The sequence below is a fragment of the Mercurialis annua genome, linkage group LG2 (genome assembly GCF_937616625.2).
Source record: "Mercurialis annua linkage group LG2, ddMerAnnu1.2, whole genome shotgun sequence".
NCBI lineage: Eukaryota > Viridiplantae > Streptophyta > Magnoliopsida > Malpighiales > Euphorbiaceae > Mercurialis > Mercurialis annua.
This window is the reverse complement of record NC_065571.1, coordinates 29,340,563-29,361,711: the sequence shown is the minus strand read 5'-3', so window position 1 is coordinate 29,361,711 and position 21,149 is coordinate 29,340,563. Positions and strand designations below refer to the sequence as shown.

At 39.6% G+C, this 21,149-nt stretch overlaps 2 protein-coding genes and 1 pseudogene across 2 annotated transcripts; 1 reads left to right on the top strand and 2 right to left on the bottom strand.

Moving 5' to 3' along the window:
- Positions 1-23: 23 nt before the first annotated feature.
- On the bottom strand, positions 24-918 carry LOC126668401 (ATP synthase subunit a-like; the record flags this gene model as incomplete). The annotated part of the gene is made up of 1 exon (XM_050361606.2): positions 24-918. A coding segment is annotated over one exon (834 nt), but the record flags the coding sequence as incomplete, so codon positions are not given.
- Positions 919-6,763: 5,845 nt separating this feature from the next.
- On the bottom strand, positions 6,764-7,466 carry LOC130015079 (secreted RxLR effector protein 161-like). The gene has a single exon (XM_056104588.1). It carries the CDS (start codon positions 7,464-7,466, stop codon positions 6,774-6,776), a length of 693 nt encoding a protein of 230 aa, XP_055960563.1. The 3' UTR covers positions 6,764-6,773.
- Positions 7,467-14,226: 6,760 nt separating this feature from the next.
- Positions 14,227-15,067, top strand: LOC126667515 (putative cytochrome c biosynthesis ccmC-like mitochondrial protein; annotated as a pseudogene).
- Positions 15,068-21,149: the final 6,082 nt, after the last annotated feature.

Here is a 21,149-nt window from a genome sequence, read left to right as displayed (position 1 = left end):
AAAGAAATCCTCATCGCTCTCCGTAACGGCTTTTACAAAAAAACCCGAATAAGCAGGAACCGTCCCCATCCAACTGCACCTTCGTCAATATAAATCTCCTCGCTTTTGTTCAATTATAAAAAAATAACCACTTTGATGGAGATTTGTAGCATCATTCAAGTAAATACAGATTGAGATCGTAGAAACATGAGCTTGTAATATAGCTACACCTAATTCCAGACCGGTTAATGCAAGAACTATAAATAAAGGACCAGGATCCCCTATGAAATATAAAAGATCATTCATACATAGCATAGTCCAAGCGAACCCACTTAAAATCTTTACTGAACTATGACCGGCCATCATATTAGCAAATAAACGTATTCCTGAGCTTAATGCGTGAAAACAATGAGGGATTAGCTCAAGGAGTACTAAAAAGGGTGCTAACGGCAGTGGAACTCCTGCGGGTAATGAGAAGCTTAAAAAATGAAGCCCATTTTTTTGAAATCCCACTATAGTAATGCCAATAAAAATAGAAAATGAGAGACCCAAAGTAATGAGAAAATGACTTGTAACTGTGAAGCTATAAGGTATCATACCCTGGGGATTACGAAATAACGAAAAAGTAAAAGTGACCGAGATGCGAGGGAAAAACTTTTGTTTAACATTTCCGGAAAGACCCCCTATTTGTTCGTTTACCGGGTTCGGCACGAAATCATAAATAAGCTCTACCAAGGATTGCCAAGCATTTGGTACTGAGTTTCCTCCTCCGTTTTTAGTAACAAAATGAACCAGAAGTAGGACCAAACTTAGAGTTAGTAGCATAAACAAAGATGGATTTGTGAATGAGAAATACAAGTTTCCTATATTCATAGGAATCAATGGGAGAATGGCAAATTGCTCCAGTGGGCTGTTGGGCGTAATCGTAAGAAACACTTTTCATTTCTTCCCTGTAGTTCTGCTTCTTGCTCTAAAAATTTAGAAAGACTTGTCGGAAATCACCGGTTGGGTTGGTCCAACCAAGAAAAACATGGGAGTCTTTGGGCATCAGATTCCTTTTCTTCTCTTACGATCTTTCTAGTTGGATGAAAAGAGCGCTCCTAAATGAAGCCTTTTCTCTTGAGAAGGTGAAACGTCGGGAAGAGTCACTTCTTGCCTCAGTCAAGGAGAGGGGGATAGCCAGTCCGTCATCCGAGATGTAGCGTATTAATCTCGGGGAGAGATGGGGGATGCCAGGATAGAGCGGCAAGATAAGGCTGGACCAGAGGGCTGGCCTGGAAGAAGGAGAGGTTCACAGGGGGTAGGCCAGAGCCCGTAAGGAAGTTCGGAGTAGGCCGATTCATGTTAGCAATCCCTTACTTAAGAAAATACGTAAAGATCAATTCAACCACACACCCCCCGGATTTTTTGACTAGTCCCGCTATTCCACCACTAAGAGAGCGTTTAAGAGGCAACAGCTCGCCGAACCTAAAGGCCAGAAGCATATTGCACGTGAATCAATAGACGAAGTAGATAGACCAGAATCGGATGTGTGAGTTCCAAAAGAGGATTTTTCCACTTCTTTTTAAAAACGAAAGAGCTCTTTTTTATGCAATAGGTCAGTTAAGAGTTCATTCTTTTACTTCTAGTATGAGTGTGCCAAGCCAGGCAAGCAAGCCAAGCAAGGAAGGCAGTTCGGGGCAAGTCAGGTATTTGACTTTATATAATAAAAAAAATTTATATTATATAAAAGATATACTTAGGAACTTCACGTCATTTCACTCCATCTAACCAAAGACCTTCATTCATATCTAAGCGAGAAAAGGATTGTCTTTTTAAGTGCATCCCCGGAAAGGCCTTTCTTAACTTATCCTTCGCGGTCTATCTCGAAGCGTCTATAGTTATCTGATGGTTATTCAATCTAGAATCTCATTGAAGTGTTTACACCCTCCAGGTATGATACTAGACCGATTAGCTGCAGGCTGGTCACAACCCACAGCTTGTACCAAGGAGTCTGCACCGGAGAAACCACCAAGCAAGTAACCTCCATTAATTGAAAGTGAGGTTGACTCAAGTCTAGGTAACCTAAAATCAACACCCTTCACGGCCACCATGTCATAAATCTTCCATAAAAGACCGAAGCCAATTTTTATCCTTCTTAACAATCTTCCATGAAGAATTTACTTCAGGAACAGAGAAGAACTGCTCGATGCCAACATCTGGAGACAAGGCGGTAGTATAGTACCAATGACAGTACCTTAGCCAGCTCTTCATCCATGCTCGGAGAGAAGACCACTCAAGAAAATCTTTCATTCCAGTCTGAACAAACAGTTCATCAGGAATGAGTTTTGGTCTCATTCCCTTGCGAAGATGATCCATTCCGCGCAAGTATGGATGAAGAGGTCTTCCCCTTATAAGCCAAAGCTCAAAAGGAAGAAGGCTCTTATCCCACATAGCCCGAACCTTCTCATTGTGAAGAGAACGGGTGTGATTGAGTCTACTAAGAGTACTCAATCCGGCACGGCACCTCCTATCCTACAAAGGGGTGAAACCCTAATGACAGGATATGTTATGTGGACTGCAAACAGACCACAAGGGGGATTTGAATTAAAAAGATTCTTGATTGATAAATTAATAACATCCTTACTCAATCTCCAGACTCGAAACCTCTTAGCAAACTCTACTGAACCAGAAGTAGATATGAGGGACTTTTGATAACTAATTGAGACCCCCAACCTACTTAAGTTAAGGCTGAAGAATAAGACTGAGCTACGGCCTCATCGGCAATGAAAATAACATCACCGAGTACCGCGTACCTATGAAAAAGCTCTCCAGGTCGGACTTGTTTTGTTCTGCCGCCCACCAATTAAATGGTGACAGAGGGCAAACAGAGGCCAGGAGGCGTGGTATCCTAAAGGTTGTCCATCCACGAAACATATTTGATTATCCGTTTCACGAAAGGAATATCAAATATGTTCCAGGCAAGCGCAGAATTAACTATACTTGAGGCGAACGACCTATCGAACAATAAAAAACAAAAGGCCACCCATCGGTAGCCGACTTTTAGTCGTAGCAATATGTCACCTGATTGCCAACTAGTCAATCTAATGGTTTAAGTTGATCGAAGGTACCATCGAATGGTAATCTTTGAAGAACTTTAGCAAGCCAATAGTGAATTGGCCACAATAACCGTTGATTGACATAGTTACCTATTGCAAAGACCCTAAAGCATCTATAGTTAGAATCCCTCCCTATATTGTAATGAACTCCTCCGTTTTCATGCATTTCCTTCGCGATTACAATAGATCTACAAGTGAAGCATTTCGCCACTCTCTGCAAAAGCCTTTTTTTTCCTATCTATTTCTTTTTATCTCGGCGTGACTTAACGTGACTAAGATGTACTTTCTGATTGATTCCTGCTCAACAACCCCCCTAACAGCCTATGAATGTGCAGTGGAATCCCGTTCGTCTTCTTCCTCAAATATCTTACTTTTCCTTTATCTGATTGCATGCTATTGATCAGATTTACTGTGCGCGGATATCTTTACTAATGATTCAACCTCCCCCCGGAACACCTTCTTTAAGAGTGAAGGCCCTAAAGTCGGAAATCACTCTCTGTCCAAAGTTAGGAGCTTTTTTTACCTCTAAAGGTGCGAAGCGATGAAACTTATCCCAATAGACAAGCCATAATAGGAATAGCAGGCAATCGGGGATCGCACAATACCGGATAAATTTCGCATCATAACGGGTATGAGCTATTTACTTTATTGAATATTTCTATCAATTCTAGGGTCGATGGAATTGAGCTCGAACGAAAGCAGCTCTTCCACTCATCTCATTAGAAAGAAAACCTCTTCCCTGCAAGGAGACAGATGCCTTATCATCCCTATACCCTATGTTCTACCTGAGAACTAGGGTTATGCCTTCAATGTCGGTCTTACAAGTGATAGAAATACCTTAGCTAATTTCCACTATTAATGGGCAATCAATTGATGCACTCTACACTCTAACTTTCTTTAATTCCGTTAGATTGCTTTGGATGCTTCCTGCTTTCAGTAAAGTAAGCACTATGCTTCTAAAAGAAGAAAGCACTACTTCCTTCTTACCTAATACTACTCTCCGATTTAGCATACTATTCTTCGACAATAACATACTATTGACTGAGAATTGTGTATATAAAGAAAGAAGGACTTGCTTGCTACTATCATCGTATTATAAGACAAACTGGGTTGCAATGGTAGCTATGCTTAGCGGTGACATACTTTTTCGTTTTTCAACTTAATCTCATCCCAAACAGTTGTGGCGGAACACGCCACTTAATTTCAAACGCCAAAGAAGGGCGTAAAACAAGACTTCAGTCCCATTCACCATAAAAGAGTGATAAAAAGTGGGCAGAGAGCAATGATCGTAAATGAAAAATGAAAGCATTTTTCGCGTGGTTATTTCGTAGGCCGACGAACAGGCAAATTGAGCCTGTCGATACAGCCCGTATGAATTATTTCGATGTGTTAGAAAGGCTCAAACCGGATCCAGGCGATAGCCATGAGCTCTTGCTTAACAAGGCTTCTCGCTTGATCGATCATTACTTTCAGTTACATAACTTATCCCTTCCTCCATCACACACCAGTTTGGACGTAGCTCGCCACCTGGAGAGCTTAAATACGGCAACTCCAGCGGGCCTGGGTGCTGACCCCGCGCTCAATCTTCTTTTAGAATTACATAATCCTGCCAGTGAGCTCTACATAGAAGCAACCAGACTCCTGCTGTCATGGTTCTAAGGCTCTCTGGTTGGATGGTAGCACGTGTTTATTGTTGGCGCAGCGGGAGGCGCGGGTCCGGATCGTATATTTCAATTATGAATCGAAATTCCAACAATTCGGATCCAAAAGTTGATCATATCAACAACAAATGGATCGTCGTATCAATTAGTAATTAAAGCACGCATCTAGGAATCATAAGAGGAATACCTATGTCGATTCTTCAACGATTCTTGTAGTCCCGAAAGTACGGCGACCTCAAGCTCGTCCACACGAGTATGCGTCCGATTGAATCCTCGCCTTGAAGTAATCCGTAAGAGTTCCTCTTGCCGAGCAGCCCTAAGCTCAAACTCTCGCCGCGATCACTACCTTGCTCAGATATATGAAAAACGTCGCCAAGTTTTTCCCGTGATTGATGAATACTTGAACTCCTTCAAGTGCTTTCTCTCTCTACAACTTTGTAGTGAGATGTGTGTTGTGTGTTGTTTTGAAATGAGTAAGGACATGCTCTATTTATAGGCTAGAGCATGCCTTAAGAATGCAACACCTTGCATGCTAGGTGTCACACACCAAGCAAAGGTGTTGCCACCACATGACACCTTTCATGTGGTGACATCACATAGGTGACATCATATAGGTGATGCCATCATATGACATCACATATATGACATAAGCTTATCTCATTACATCATCACCATGACATCATCATTCCATTAGCATATGATTAATGATTTAAGTATCATTAATTACACTAATTAATTACTTAAGCCATTTAATCATAAAACTTGGTTAAAATATAATTAGGTTCCTACTAATTTATAACTCTTATAAATTAGTCCCTAATTAACTTGGACATAGTACAATTAGGTTCCTACTAATTTATAACTCTTACAAATTAGTCCCTAATTTGTACTTGTTTTTCATCTTAGATTAATTTCCGAGATATGCTAGTATCTATATGAAATCGATCTTTTGTAAACTCAATCGGTTGCACACTCTATTGTGTGTGACTAACTAGGTTCACATCTATATGGCAACGAGAGTCATAAGAAACGCCTTTCTTATATTAAATAATTAAATCCCATTTAATTATTAATTCTCGTAGATCGAGAGTGACGTCTAGCAACATATCACGACCCCCAAATAGAGATGAATGTTTCAATGCATTCTTTATGAACCATTGTTCATAATACCGTACACTCAAAATTCCCTTCATCTAAGATTCCAATCTCGACTAGTGTCACGGTTAAGTCAAACACTGGTTGTCTTGATCATATGACCTCATCTCTCAGTTCTAATTCTTGATAAATATGACTTCCACTAGAAACAACTTTCTATGTAAGTCATATACACCTGCGCAGGTTTTATCATCCATCAAGAATAATTCGAGATAGCATAGAATCTTGTCTCCGTTCATCGAGAGTGATGAATCCTTTCTAGGTTAAACCCCTATCTCCATATGCAACTAATTAGAGCCAACACATCCCGCGGCCCTAGCTCATGAAAGATCTAGGGTTAAGGAGTATCAAACTCTAATCACCTATATACAAGATAGTGTCACCGCAAGTCAAAGGACATATGTACAATTATGAACTAGATGACATTAAATTGACTTTGATGAATTACCATGTATAAGTCATCTATCGTCACTTGTTCGACTCACTCAACAACTTGAGTGTCCACATGTTTATTCTGATCCCCATCAAGTAGTATGAGACTCACTACTTCCTATAATTAGTAACTCTTTACTAATCATGAGAATAAACAGAGGTGACGATCTTTCCGGGATAATGCGATGCCCTTATTTGTAGGACCCCATCGATCGTGAACGATAATTTAGATCACTTGTATAATAGAATCTGTCACTCATATTCTTACTACCTTAAGAATAGATTCTATCACAATGTGATAAGGACAATATGTATTAAATAAACACTTAGTTGATGAGACACTTAGATCAAATAAAAACATATATATCATTGCCAATGGGATTTTTTTATACAAGAATAAATACAAAATGGCCCTAGGGCACAAACTACTAACAATCTCCCACTTGCACTAGTGCCATTGGCTACTATATCTAAGCCCCATCTTCTCAAGATGTAAATCTAATTGACTCTGGGTCATGGGCTTTGTCAGTGGGTCAGCCGTGTTTTCGGCTGATGCTATCTTTTGGAGAGACACATCTCCTTTTCCAACAATTTCTCGGATAATATGATATCGCCTTTCTATGTGTTTGGATTTTTGGTGAGACCGGGGTTCCTTGGCCTGGGCTATAGCACCATTGTTGTCGCAGAAAAGAGGAACCGCCGACTCAATGGTAGGAACCACACCAAGTTCAGAAACAAACTTCTTAATCCAAACAGCTTCCTTTGCAGCATCTGATGCCGCAATATACTCGGCTTCTGTTGTGGAATCGGCAGTGGTTTCTTGCTTGGAACTCTTCCAACTCACTGCTCCTCCATTACACGTGAATACGAATCCAGATATAGACTTACGATCGTCTATATCTGATTGAAAATCAGAATCTGTAAAGCCATATATTTTTAGATCACCTCCTCCATATGTTAAGACCATATCTTTAGTTCTTCTCAAGTACTTAAAGATATTCTTAACCGTCATCCAGTGTTCTGAACCTGGATTGGATCGATATCTGCTAGTCAAACTAACTGCATAGGCAATATCTGGCCTCGTACACAACATAGCATACATAAGACTACCGATTGCCGAAGCATATGGTATCTTTGCCATTTCATCTCTTTCTTCAGAAGTCTTTGGAGACATTTCCTTCGAAAGGTGAATTCCATGCCTAACAGGAATCAATCCTCTCTTAGAATTTTCCATATTGAACTTTTTCAATATCTTTTCTAAGTAGAGCCTTTGTGAGAGACCAATCATTCTTTTAGATCTATCTCTATAGAGTCTAATACCGAGAATGTAAGTCGCTTCTCCGAGGTCTTTCATGGAGAAAGTTTTGGATAACCAAAGCTTTACAGAGGTTAACATACCGACATCATTTCCTATTAGTAAAATATCATCTACGTACAAGACTAGGAAAGTAATTGCACTCCCACTAACCTTCTTGTAAACACATGGTTCATCTTCGTTTTTGATAAACTCGTAACTCTTTACAGCTTCATCAAAACGACGATTCCAACTTCTCGAAGCTTGCTTCAATCCATATATGGATCGTTTTAGTTTACACACCTTGGAACCTTCTTCGGATTCAAAACCCTTAGGTTGTTCCATATAGATTTCCTCCTCAATATATCCATTAAGGAATGCGGTCTTGACATCCATTTGCCAAACCTCATAATCTAAATGTGCAGCTATGGCAAGAAGAATCCGGATGGACTTAAGCATGGCTACCGGCGAGAAAGTCTCTTCATAATCGACTCCTTGCCTCTGGCGAAACCCTTTCGCAACAAGCCTAGCTTTAAAAGTTTCCACTTTTCCATCAGCACCAATTTTACGCTTGAAGATCCATTTGTTCCCTATTGGTATAATTCCTTCGGGTGGATCAACTAGCTCCCATACTTGGTTACTGTACATGGAATCCATTTCGGATTTCATAGCTTCAAGCCATCTTGAAGAATCTATATCACATATAGCTTCCTCATAAGTAGAGGGATCAACTATTTGATCATTTTCTTCATGAATGAACAACTCTTGTATATCATGAAGAAAACCATATCTCTCTGGTGGATGAGATACCCTACTTGATCTTCGAGGTGTTTCTGTAGATTTTACTAATTCTGGTTCACTATGGGTTTTATCAAACTCAATTGTATCATTTTGTTGGTCTTTAGATGACTCCTCATCTAATTCTATATTCCTTCCTTTGCCCCCTTCTTGAATGAACTCTTTTTCAAGAAATTGGGCATCCCGACTAACCTTAATGGTTTGTTCGGATGGAATATAGAAATAATATCCTAAACTGTTTTTAGGATAACCAACGAACCTTCCCATGATTGATCTCGATTCCAACTTGTCGGTTATCAACTTTTTAATATATGTCGAACATCCCCAAATCTTAATATGCTTAAGACTTGGTTCCTTACCATACCATATCACATACGGTATTCTCGGAGTGGATTTAGTTGGAACTCGATTTAGAATATAATTTGCGCTAAGAAGTGCATGACCCCATAATGAAATGGGTAAATCAGTATAGCTCATCATTGATCGTACCATGTCTAACAATGTACGATTCCTCCGTTCTGATACACCATTCAATTGTGGTGTTCCCGGAGGAGTCAGTTGGGAAATAATACCGCATTCTTTTAAGAATGTACCAAATTCCGTACTCAAGTATTCACCTCCTCGATCAGATCGAAGGATTTTAATACCTTTTCCAATTTGGTTTTCTACTTCATTTTTGAAATCTTTGAATTTTTCAAAAGCTTCACTCTTGTTCTTCATAAGAACAACATATCCATACCGTGATAAATCATCGGTGAAGGTAATGAAGTATAAATAACCACCTCGTGCCATTTCTTTAAATGGTCCACATACATCACTATGTATGATCTCCAAAACATCTTTGGCTCTACCACTTTGTCCAACAAAGGGTGATCGGGTCATCTTGCCTTTAAGACATGACTCACAAGTCGAAATTGATGCAGAATCAAGATTGCTCAATATTCCCATCTTATCCAACTTATTAAGTCTATCTTCCGCAATATGTCCTAATCGTAAGTGCCAAAGTTGTTTCGAGGTTTGATTACTTACGGTATTTATTTCTATAACATTATTTGTATTACGAGCATCTTCATTAATACAATAAAGACCATTTTGTACATAACCATAACCAACGATTGCATTATTATAGATAATTTTACAAACATCCTTTGTAAATAGAAAATCATATCCTAATCTTGTCATACAAGAAATAGACATGATATTTCTATAAGCGTTCGGTAAGTACAAAACATTGTTCAAATACAAAACATGCTTATACAACAAAATAGAAGACGATCCTATAGCTTTAGCCGCAACACTTGCGTTATTTCCAAGCTTCAAGATCACTTCATCCTTGTCCAATTTCCTGTCATTTGCTAGATCCTGTAAGGATGAACAAATGTGAGAACTAGCTCCGGTATCTAATACCCAAGCTTTGGACGAGCTATCATTATTGGAATTGAAAGAACAAGAAATAGACATACCCTCACCGGGATATTCATTCTTCTTGTTCTTGCCCTTAAATTCCTTATACTTGGGGCAATTTCGTTTCCAATGTCCCTCGCCCTCGCAAAAGAAACACTTTCCTTTGTTCTCCGAGGTGCGCTTCCTTTTTGCAATGGCCTTTTGGGCCTTCAAAACATTCTTCTTAGTTTTCTTCTTCTTAGTCTTACTAGAAGAAGCAACCACGAGAGAAACTTCCTTTCCCTTAACATTGTTCTTTTGAGCGGTTATCAACATACTTGATAACTCTGCAAGTGTACATTCTATCCGATTCATATAGTAATTCGTGATGAAATTACCATACGAATCCGGAAGGGATTGAAGGATCATATCCGTTTGGAGATTGAAGTCCATGATGAAATCTAGACCCTCTAGACGTTCGATACATCGAATCATCATGTTCACATGTTCTCCAACATCCTTTCCCTCTGAGATCTTTGCTCGAAATAATTGCTTAGATATCTCATATCTAGCAGAACGACTTGATTCACCATACAACTCTTGTAAGTGAAACAATATTTCGCGGGCTCCCGGATATTTCTCGTGTTGCTTTTGCAACTCGTTATTCATAGATGCCAACATGTAGCACTTGGCTTGTTCGTCATCTAACTTCCACTTGCGCAATGCCTCATGTTCCTCAGGAGGTGCCTCAATCGGCAATGGTCCCGGAGCATTTGCCTCAAGAACATATGCTATGTGTTCACTTGCAAGAACTATTTTGAGATTTCTTAACCAATCAACAAAGTTAGGACCCACTAGTCGATTATTGTCGAGAATGCTACTTAATGGATTCGATTTCATCTTATCTTATCAACCTATGGATAGCAAAGATCTCTAATTAGTATTCGTGTTATTTTGTATATTTAACCATAATGATTTGGTCTTTATCAAAATGGCCTCCCACTATCTTTTTTGAATCCTACACTTCCAAAATAGGAAACGTGAATCTTTGTTGGAAATGATTTCAAGTGGGTGATTGAATTCTTATATTCATTTATCTTTCCCTCAAGTACTTAATGCTATTCTTGGGATCAAAATGATATATAAGTGAACAATTACTTGTTCATCATATCTCATATGAGGTTCAATCATTTCCGGCTCCTAATGCTTTCACCCTCAAGTACTTAATGTTATTCTTAGGTTTCCACATTAGTTAAGTTTAACCCATTGAATCAACTAAGATGTATCGATTTGAATAATATACGACTCAGGTACGCCTAATTGCCTTTCTCGCCGTATATTATATCGACTACACCCGTAACATCTCATGCTTAACAATAAACTCAACAACATCTCTTGACGATATCATCTCACCCCTATGTATCCATAGCCGACAAGATGATAACTCAAAGCGTGTTAGTTTATTGCTCCAATGGAGAGCCATTGATAAACAATTTAATGATTAATAAATATAAACTTAATCTTTTAACTTTTAGGAAGATTTCTTAGGGTTTTAAGTTATTCAGGTCTCACTAAACACACAATACATTTTAGCATGCATCTCATACATATTAAAGCTAAAATTAATCATGCAATCACACATGTATGATCATGGACTTCCTAGGTCTCATTCTTTAGCCACAAAAGAATGAGCAAACTATTACATATCTCGGAAATGATTCTTTAATCATTCACTATGTAATATCTGCTTTCTTTAGGTATAGAGGAATCATCCTAGAACCTCCGAAAGCCTGAACCGATCGCTGATCCTCGAAATAAAAATTTATTTTTATTTTACGTTTTTTTTTTTTTTTTTTTCGAGTCGGAAACTTTTTCCCGGGTGTAAAACCCCTTTTTCAGCATTTCGGTTTTTACAGAAAAAAAAATATTTTTTTTTCGGGCCGAAAACTTTTTCCCGGGTGTAAAACCCGTTTTTCAGCATTTTTGGTTTTTATGAAAAAAAAAATATTATTTTTTTTTCGGGTTTTTTTTTTCTCGGGTTTCGCTTTTTCCGCATATTCCGTTGATGACAACATAATGCACAAGCGAATCACGTATTGTGTTAAATGATCACATTAGAAAAATTCCCAGGATAGATTGGAGGGTCACGAGCGGACCACTTAAGTACCAATCTCCTAGACAGAATTTAATCAAATGTAATTAATATCACAATAGCGTTTGTTCGTTTTTGGAAAAACAAAATCCCTCGGAATTATAAATTACATGCCCAATAATAATTCCTAAGTCCATGATTATTTATACATTTATTCAATCGTAAAGCGTTAATACTCGATGATACGGTGGCTCCGATACCACTGTTGGCGCAGCGGGAGGCGCGGGTCCGGATCGTATATTTCAATTATGAATCGAAATTCCAACAATTCGGATCCAAAAGTTGATCATATCAACAACAAATGGATCGTCGTATCATTTAGTAATTAAAGCACGCATCTAGGAATCATAAGAGGAATACCTATGTCGATTCTCCAACGATTCTTGTAGTCCCGAAAGTACGGCGACCTCAAGCTCGTCCACACGAGTATGCGTCCGATTGAATCCTCGCCTTGAAGTAATCCGTAAGAGTTCCTCTTGCCGAGCAGCCCTAAGCTCAAACTCTCGCCGCGATCACTACCTTGCTCAGATATATGAAAAACGTCGCCAAGTTTTTCCCGTGATTGATGAATACTTGAACTCCTTCAAGTGCTTTCTCTCTCTACAACTTTGTAGTGAGATGTGTGTTGTGTGTTGTTTTGAAATGAGTAAGGACATGCTCTATTTATAGGCTAGAGCATGCCTTAAGAATGCAACACCTTGCATGCTAGGTGTCACACACCAAGCAAAGGTGTTGCCACCACATGACACCTTTCATGTGGTGACATCACATAGGTGACATCATATAGGTGATGCCATCATATGACATCACATATATGACATAAGCTTATCTCATTACATCATCACCATGACATCATCATTCCATTAGCATATGATTAATGATTTAAGTATCATTAATTACACTAATTAATTACTTAAGCCATTTAATGATAAAACTTGGTTAAAATATAATTAGGTTCCTACTAATTTATAACTCTTATAAATTAGTCCCTAATTAACTTGGACATAGTACAATTAGGTTCCTACTAATTTATAACTCTTACAAATTAGTCCCTAATTTGTACTTGTTTTTCATCTTAGATTAATTTCCGAGATATGCTAGTATCTATATGAAATCGATCTTTTGTAAACTCAATCGGTTGCACACTCTATTGTGTGTGACTAACTAGGTTCACATCTATATGGCAACGAGAGTCATAAGAAACGCCTTTCTTATATTAAATAATTAAATCCCATTTAATTATTAATTCTCGTAGATCGAGAGTGACGTCTAGCAACATATCACGACCCCCAAATAGAGATGAATGTTTCAATGCATTCTTTATGAACCATTGTTCATAATACCGTACACTCAAAATTCCCTTCATCTAAGATTCCAATCTCGACTAGTGTCACGGTTAAGTCAAACACTGTTTGTCTTGATCATATGACCTCATCTCTCAGTTCTAATTCTTGATAAATATGACTTCCACTAGAAACAACTTTCTATGTAAGTCATATACACCTGCGCAGGTTTTATCATCCATCAAGAATAATTCGAGATAGCATAGAATCTTGTCTCCGTTCATCGAGAGTGATGAATCCTTTCTAGGTTAAACCCCTATCTCCATATGCAACTAATTAGAGCCAACACATCCCGCGGCCCTAGCTCATGAAAGATCTAGGGTTAAGGAGTATCAAACTCTAATCACCTATATACAAGATAGTGTCACCGCAAGTCAAAGGACATATGTACAATTATGAACTAGATGACATTAAATTGACTTTGATGAATTACCATGTATAAGTCATCTATCGTCACTTGTTCGACTCACTCAACAACTTGAGTGTCCACATGTTTATTCTGATCCCCATCAAGTAGTATGAGACTCACTACTTCCTATAATTAGTAACTCTTTACTAATCATGAGAATAAACAGAGGTGACGATCTTTCCGGGATAATGCGATGCCCTTATTCGTAGGACCCCATCGATCGTGAACGATAATTTAGATCACTTGTATAATAGAATATGTCACTCATATTCTTACTACCTTAAGAATAGATTCTATCACAATGTGATAAGGACAATATGTATTAAATAAACACTTAGTTGATGAGACACTTAGTTCAAATAAAAACATATATATCATTGCCAATGGGATTTTTTTATACAAGAATAAATACAAAATGGCCCTAGGGCACAAACTACTAACATTTATGTCTTTTTTCGGTATGCCGCTCCGCGAGCAAGGAGTTCCGCGCACGAGCGGAGCGAAAACAAAGCAGAGGGAATTCTTCGTTGGGGGAAAAAAATCCTTTTATTGCGTATTGAATATAGATCCATGTCTTTCTTGTTCCACTAGCTAGGACCAAATTCTCACATGTCCGTTTCGTTATTACAACCTTCTTTTTTGATGTCAAAGACCAGAAGCTATGCGCAAATTCTTATTGGATTTCGGTTGTTCTTAACAGAGATGGCTATTCATTTAAGTCTTCGGGTAGCACCACTAGATCTTCAACAAGGTGGAAATTCTCGTATTCCGTATGTACATGTTCCTGCGGCTCGGATGAGTATTCTTGTTTATATCGCTACGGCTATCAACACTTTCTTTTTCCTATTAACAAAACATCCCCTTTTTCTTCGCTCTTCCGGAACCGGTACAGAAATGGGTGCTTTTTTTACGTTGTTTACCTTAGTTACTGGGGGGGTTTCGGGGAAGACCTATGTGGGGAACCTTTTGGGTGTGGGATGCTCGTTTAACTTCTGTATTCATTTCGTTCCTTATTTACCTGGGTGCACTGCGTTTTCAAAAGCTTCCTGTCGAACCGGCTTTTATTTCAAACCGTGCTGGACCGATCGATATACCAATAATCAAGTCTTCAGTCAACTGGTGGAATACATCGCATCAACCTGGGAGCATTAGCCGATCTGGTACATCAATACATGTTCCTATGCCAATTCCAATCTTGTCTAACTTTGCTAACTCCCCCTTCTCAACCCGTATCTTGTTTGTTCTGGAAACACGTCTTCCTATTCCATCTTTTCTTGAATCTCCTTTAACGGAAGAAATAGAAGCTCGAGAAGCAATACCAAAACCTAGTCCACTCGCTGAGTCTCTTTGCGTCCATGGCTGAATGGTTAAAGCGCCCAACCTAAAAAAGGGGGAAATTCGTAGGTTCGATTCCTGTTGGATGCACTTGGAACGTTCAGTTCAATCGCTGCTCACGGAATTTATACATATAGCTCGCCATTATAGCTTATGGGGCACTTCACTCGCTAGGGAAAGAAAAGGGATAGCTGATTGAAAATCCCACTTAGAGATCGCAACTATAGTCAGAGTAGGAGTTCCCATCCATCATCTCCGTCGAGGTCTCATTTTACCTGAAAATGACGGTTGATCCGTCGGATTGAAACCTCCATTAGATTCGGCAACTAAGGACGAGATTACCATAGGCTTTTATGTCCCGAATGTTCTCTTTAATAAGGTCGCCTTGATCGGGCTCTTCACCGTACAACCTTTACCTGAAAAACTGGAGCACAGCTATACTTTCATCGCTTTCATTAGAACCAGAGTCATAGGGGCACTTTTTTGTTTTGCCTTCCTTAAGTCCAGGGACGAAGTAGCTGGTTCGATAGAGCCAGGGTGAAGCAGCTTCGAAAGCTAGAAAGAAGACGCTCGGGTTGCTAAGGTAAGGAGGAGCTGACTGCTTTGAACCGTCTTCTTTGAATTCTTTTTAGTAATGTTGGCAATTTTGGACATGCTGCTATCGATCTAGTTGATTGAGAGTACCTTCTCTTTGGTTTCAATCCTTTCACTACTCTTTATCTACTAGTCATATAAGCTTTCCCATCCTCCGTATGGTTTCCTAAATAACAAAACAATTCCCATTGGACCCGGTAATTCACCTTCTTTCTTTTTTTCATGATTCTGGATATTCCTTTTCTGGAAATGTGAATATCGAAACCCTTTCTTTGTTCGTTCTCTCCTTTTCCTCAGCCTTGGTTTTGAGATTCCAGGTATTCTATTGTGAAAGTATAATCCGTGCGTCGAGCCTTATTTGCATGTGTTGGAGTTGGGCTGTGATGGTGTCTTTGAGTGGGGAGAATCAGGGGCCGAGGGGATCCTTCCTATCTCTCTGCCTTTACCGGGTAAGTGAGCACCACTCTGCTGAATAAGGGAAGGGGCGGAAAAGCTTATCCTGTTCAGGGGCAGAGATGTCAATAGCTCGACCATTAGGGAGAGTTGATTTACTTTTCCATAGGTAGAGGTCTATGTCAATTTATTAAACCAACGGAAGAGGGGTCAGTCAAAGTGAAAGGTAAAGGTCAGGCTTGCTTCTTTGAGGGCTAAAGTGAGCATTTTGCAGGACGAGCTTGCCTCAGTAAGTCAGAGTCGCTCCCCATCAATCCTTATTTCATTTCTTTCTATTCGGGTTGGAAGTTACTTTATCGAGATCCTGTTAAAAGAGAACCATTTTGTTTGTGCAAATCAGAAAGACAATGACGAGTCTGACGGGCATCGCCAATCTCAGAGAGACATTCTTCACTACCTCGGATAACTTGGTAATCACCATTCAATTCTCCCCCCTTTTATCCCCACGAATAGTCATGATTTGACACCATTTTTCTTACAGGATGCCGAGATGAGGCGACATGTCACCGAGGAGGCCAAGTTAAAGAAGCAGATTTCAGAACTTGAAGAGAAAGTAGCCACCTCGATGGCTGAGATATCTTCATTAGAGTTACAGCCTGTAATTGACGTGCCCCTTGTTCATTTCTTTCAGAACCTATCTTTTAATGTCTTGTGACCCCATCAGTTCTAATTTCTTTGAAGCTGGATCAGACTGGAGAGACAGCAGAGACTATATTACGCTTGAGGTCTCTCGAGCCTTCTGTTGTACCAATGTCTCCGTTTTAGGAAGAAGGTAATGAAATTCCGGTATGGACTTTTTTGTTGTTACGACAGGCGGAGAGCAGTGCCCTATTGGTCTAATTCCTGCTTCCCTTTGGTATCTCATTTCATATATCGGAAGAGAGCTTCAAGAAAGCAGGAATCTCAATCCAATTCCTTCCTTGCCTTTGTCTGTCGCAGTGATTTCATAGTGACCCTAGAATATCTATGGAATTCCTCGATCCATGAAGCCTCTCTTCCCCATTCTCGGAATCTTTCTCTCTATGTAAGGTTCGCCACATTTAAGTGAGTGCTCTACTCCTGTACCGGAAGCACTTGGTATTGGTAGTAGTCTAAATGTCTTTCCCTTCCTTGATAGGAGTTGAGGGTATCAAAGTTGAGAGTTGTAAGAAAGGATTCTCCTCTAGATACAATTCAAGTCTGTCTTCATTCAATTGATCAGTCTTCCCTTCTCCTAAGTACGAGTTGAGAGTGCCGGGAAGTCTCCTATAGGACTAGTCCATGTGTGACTTCAATGCTTTGTAGGGCACAACAAGAAGAAGCTCCGCCTTTTTGCACTCACTCTCCTCGGATTGGGAATTGGAAATTGCTGATTCGATTCCTTTGAAACGAAATCATAATAGAATGGCCAAAGCCAAAGATAGCAGCTTCCCTTCTACCCATGAATCTGATTCCTATCTTAAGTCTGTCAGTTCCTTTAGCAGTTCCGCTATCGTCAGCATTCACAGCAGATTCTCTCTCTGCCTAAGAGTTCTTTCTGTCTCGTCTTCTTTTTTTTATCCTGCAATTGGATGCGCTATCCGGTCTAGTTCAACTGATATACGATGGTCGGGTCCTTTAATGTGCAAGCCCTCTTTCGAGAACAAGAAGAGGGCATTCTCAAGCAGGCCTATTCTGATTAACTTCCTAAGAAGGCATTTTCTTGCTAACAAACCATTCTGGAAAAGAAAAGAGCTACTTCTATCAAAGAGTAGCAAGGGCTAAGCAGAACTCCTCCCTTCGTGTCTTCTCTTATCTGCAAAAGATGGAAATCGGACATTTTCTATTTAATAGAAAGCCCTTCTTGCTCTTAGAGCATTAGAAATGGAATTAAGATCTTGCCCCCCTTACGTCTTCTTCTTCCCTTGCACAAGCCCTTTTTCCACCCTCTCTAAGACCCTTATTCTCGAAAGAGACGGTTCGATAGCAGCTTATGGAGAAATTCCTATTCCTAGAGGGATATCCCGAGAAAGACGTCAGGAACACTCTTATTTAAACCTTTCTAATCTCTCTTAGCTCTCGATTCTTATTCATGCCCTTCTTTCCTTGGCGGAGGTTTTCTAATAGTATAAGAAGGAGACAGATGCTCTCGTATATAAGAGAAGTCCACTTCATCTTCATGTGCAGCTGATTCGAGAACAGTAACAAGAGTAAGAGCGCATTCCTTGTCCAATTCGATGCACTTTATTTACTATTTTTTATGTCTTCGAAGACTAATGTGGGTGAATCGTTTAATATGACATAGATCGGAGAATCGTTAAATGCTTCTTTTATAAAGAACTCCTTGCCAACCGCTTCCACTTTCGACTAGGGCATCAGCTCTCTCTTGCAAACTTTCCCGAACAGCACAGATCTGATTCACAGGCGGAACCTATGAGTCGTCAGCCCTTTTCATGTGCACTAATGTCAAACCTGAAACTTGCTAACAGCAGGGTTTTTCCTGTAGCAGGGTATTCTCTTGATGAACGCCTTTACAGCTCTCTTCCTTTTCCCGCTACTATACTCATATATCAGAATAAATAAGGAAAGAAAAACTAGCTCTGAACAAGAAAGCGGAAACTAACGCATCTTTTGAATTCCTTCTTTATTCTGATTAAACAGCTTATTTTCTTGATTCATGTCCACCCTCTTCTTTCATCCCTCGATCTGGCCAAGCATTCCTCTTTCTAGTACAGAAAAAGAAAAGAGGATAAAATATGCTCATGCTCCTATTGAGATGAGACTGGATAAAATGTCACTACGGCTTTCTCTTTCAATTGAAAGGGCTATTAACAAATGAAATAGATTACCAGCTTGTGCTTTCTAACTTGCTTGCTCACTTCCTTAAGTCATTTCATCTAATGCTCTATCCATAGAATAGCTTGCTTGCCTAAGTAACTTTCCTAAGCGTGATAACTGACTTGCTAGCACCTTTGATAGAAGCTGCTATATTGAAATAGAAATCCCCTACTGGTGCTTTCAAAGTAACTGACTTGCTTGAGGACTTAGAGGGCGAACGAAAACACTCAAAATATGCTAGCCACAGGAAATGCTCCTACTCTGACTTCTCCATCCTGCTACTTTAAAAATTGGGACTTATCCTGTTATTGTGAATAGGGGCACTTTTCTTTATACTTTTACTATTCTGGACTCTTCTTTTACAAGGAATTGGCCAGCTTTCAAAGGGAAGGAAGTAGGTTTCATTTGGTGGTCTTAATCGTAGAATTATAATAAGAAAAAAGAAGAGTAGCTGCACATTCATGCCCAAAGTAGGCAGCTATTGAATCAGATCTTATCCTAGCTCTGGTCTTGTTGGTGTGATCGTATCCCTTGCTTGGCTCTTTCCTTCCTTAAGATGCGACTCTATGACATAGGAAATAAAATAGGAGAGGAGTGAGAACGATAGGGAGAAGGATAGGAAAGTCGAATCAGCAATCAAGCTCGAGCAACAGCGATAGGAGCAAAAGGTTAATAACCCTCGCTATGAGTCATCCATTTAAAATAAAAAGCAGAGACAATCAAAGGAAGATAGAAAAAAAAGAGTACTGAGGAGAGATCAGGAATGAGGTGACCTTGGGCTTGGAAAAAGCCATTTCTAGTTCTATTTCAAAATAGGGGACATTAAAGGCTGTTACCCAGAAATTCATTAAGAGTGCCAACTTGAATGCGATGCCTTATAATAAGGACTATTTACCTGCTTAATGATCTTTACTGTACGTCCTATTCCCTTATAAGGAGCTGATACTGACAACATGAATTCTGCACGACAGGTTAAAAAGGATAGATTGGATAATGGATTCCTTTACCGATTACCGGGACTTGACACAAGCACAAGACAGACCAGCGGAGACCATTCCCCTCTTTCCCTATCCATGCAATGTAACCTATCTCGATCGACCGATCATGTATGATCTTCTTTTTTTTCTTATATGTTTATTGCCGGATCGGGTATTCAGATCTCATTATCACGTATAATCAACCATCTTATCTGTCGTTGCCGGCTATCTCATCTTTCTTTCTTGATACGGCAAACAGAGATTGGAATTTAACCTATTTGTACTCATCCTAATTCCCTTTTGTTCTTTTATTATGATCTGTTAGTGGCAGGTGGTCCGATAAATGGAGTAGGGGAGTAATGTGAGGTTTTAAAACAGCATTCAACTAACATTGATAATAGAACATATCGAATGCAAATAAAAAGAACAAGGAAAGATCGATTAAAGTAGGAGTAAGGTTTATGAGTGAGAAAGCACGGCCTTGCTGGATACAAGAATGCTTATTTAACTGCTGAGTGAATTCCGCTCCTTCCAAATAGGGAGGTCAGTCGAGCTACTTCGTTCCTCGCCTCGATGGTGGTTCAAATGGCATCTGTACTGTCTAAGCCCGAGTTCTCCTTTGCCTAGCTACTGCTCTTAATATTTACTGCTTTTGGTGAAGTTTTCACGCTGTTCATTTAAGTTTACAGGTCTGTATAGTCAACCAACTGAAGAAGGGCTTTAGAAGAGAGAGCTCTTGCCACGCAACTATAAAACACCTTAAAGGGACTAGAGCACGTCTTTCATCGCTTTTTTTTCATAAGAGAAAGAGGCTCCTAGATAAAGCTGATAGACCAAAGGGGAAAAACGTAGTAGACAAAGGATACCTTGTCGGTAGGTCTTTATGTCTCTCAAAGAACTGACAATCCGAGTTCAGACGGCCCTCCGAAAACCACTATTAGGGAATAAGCGGGAGGGACATATGTCGTAGTTCCACAACTCAGAGTTCTAATGTTGGGATTGGTCGAAGAGGTTTTATTAGCTAGAAAGGCGCAAGTCTCAGAGCTGAGCTCACATCTTAGACAGCCTAACTTTCACTCCTAGCCCTTGAACCAGTTCCAGCATCCACTCCTCTTCTAGCTGTCCTAGTCCAGTTAAGAAGAGCATTTCCGGGTGTCAAAGAGGATGAGCCCGCCTGGACTCCTTTTGATTGAGAGGAACTGAAAGTCTCGAACGAAGTGAAAGGGAGTTTTTTCCTTAAGCTTCGCATAAGCGACTACGTACCTTTTCGCAATTCTTATTGGGTTTGGG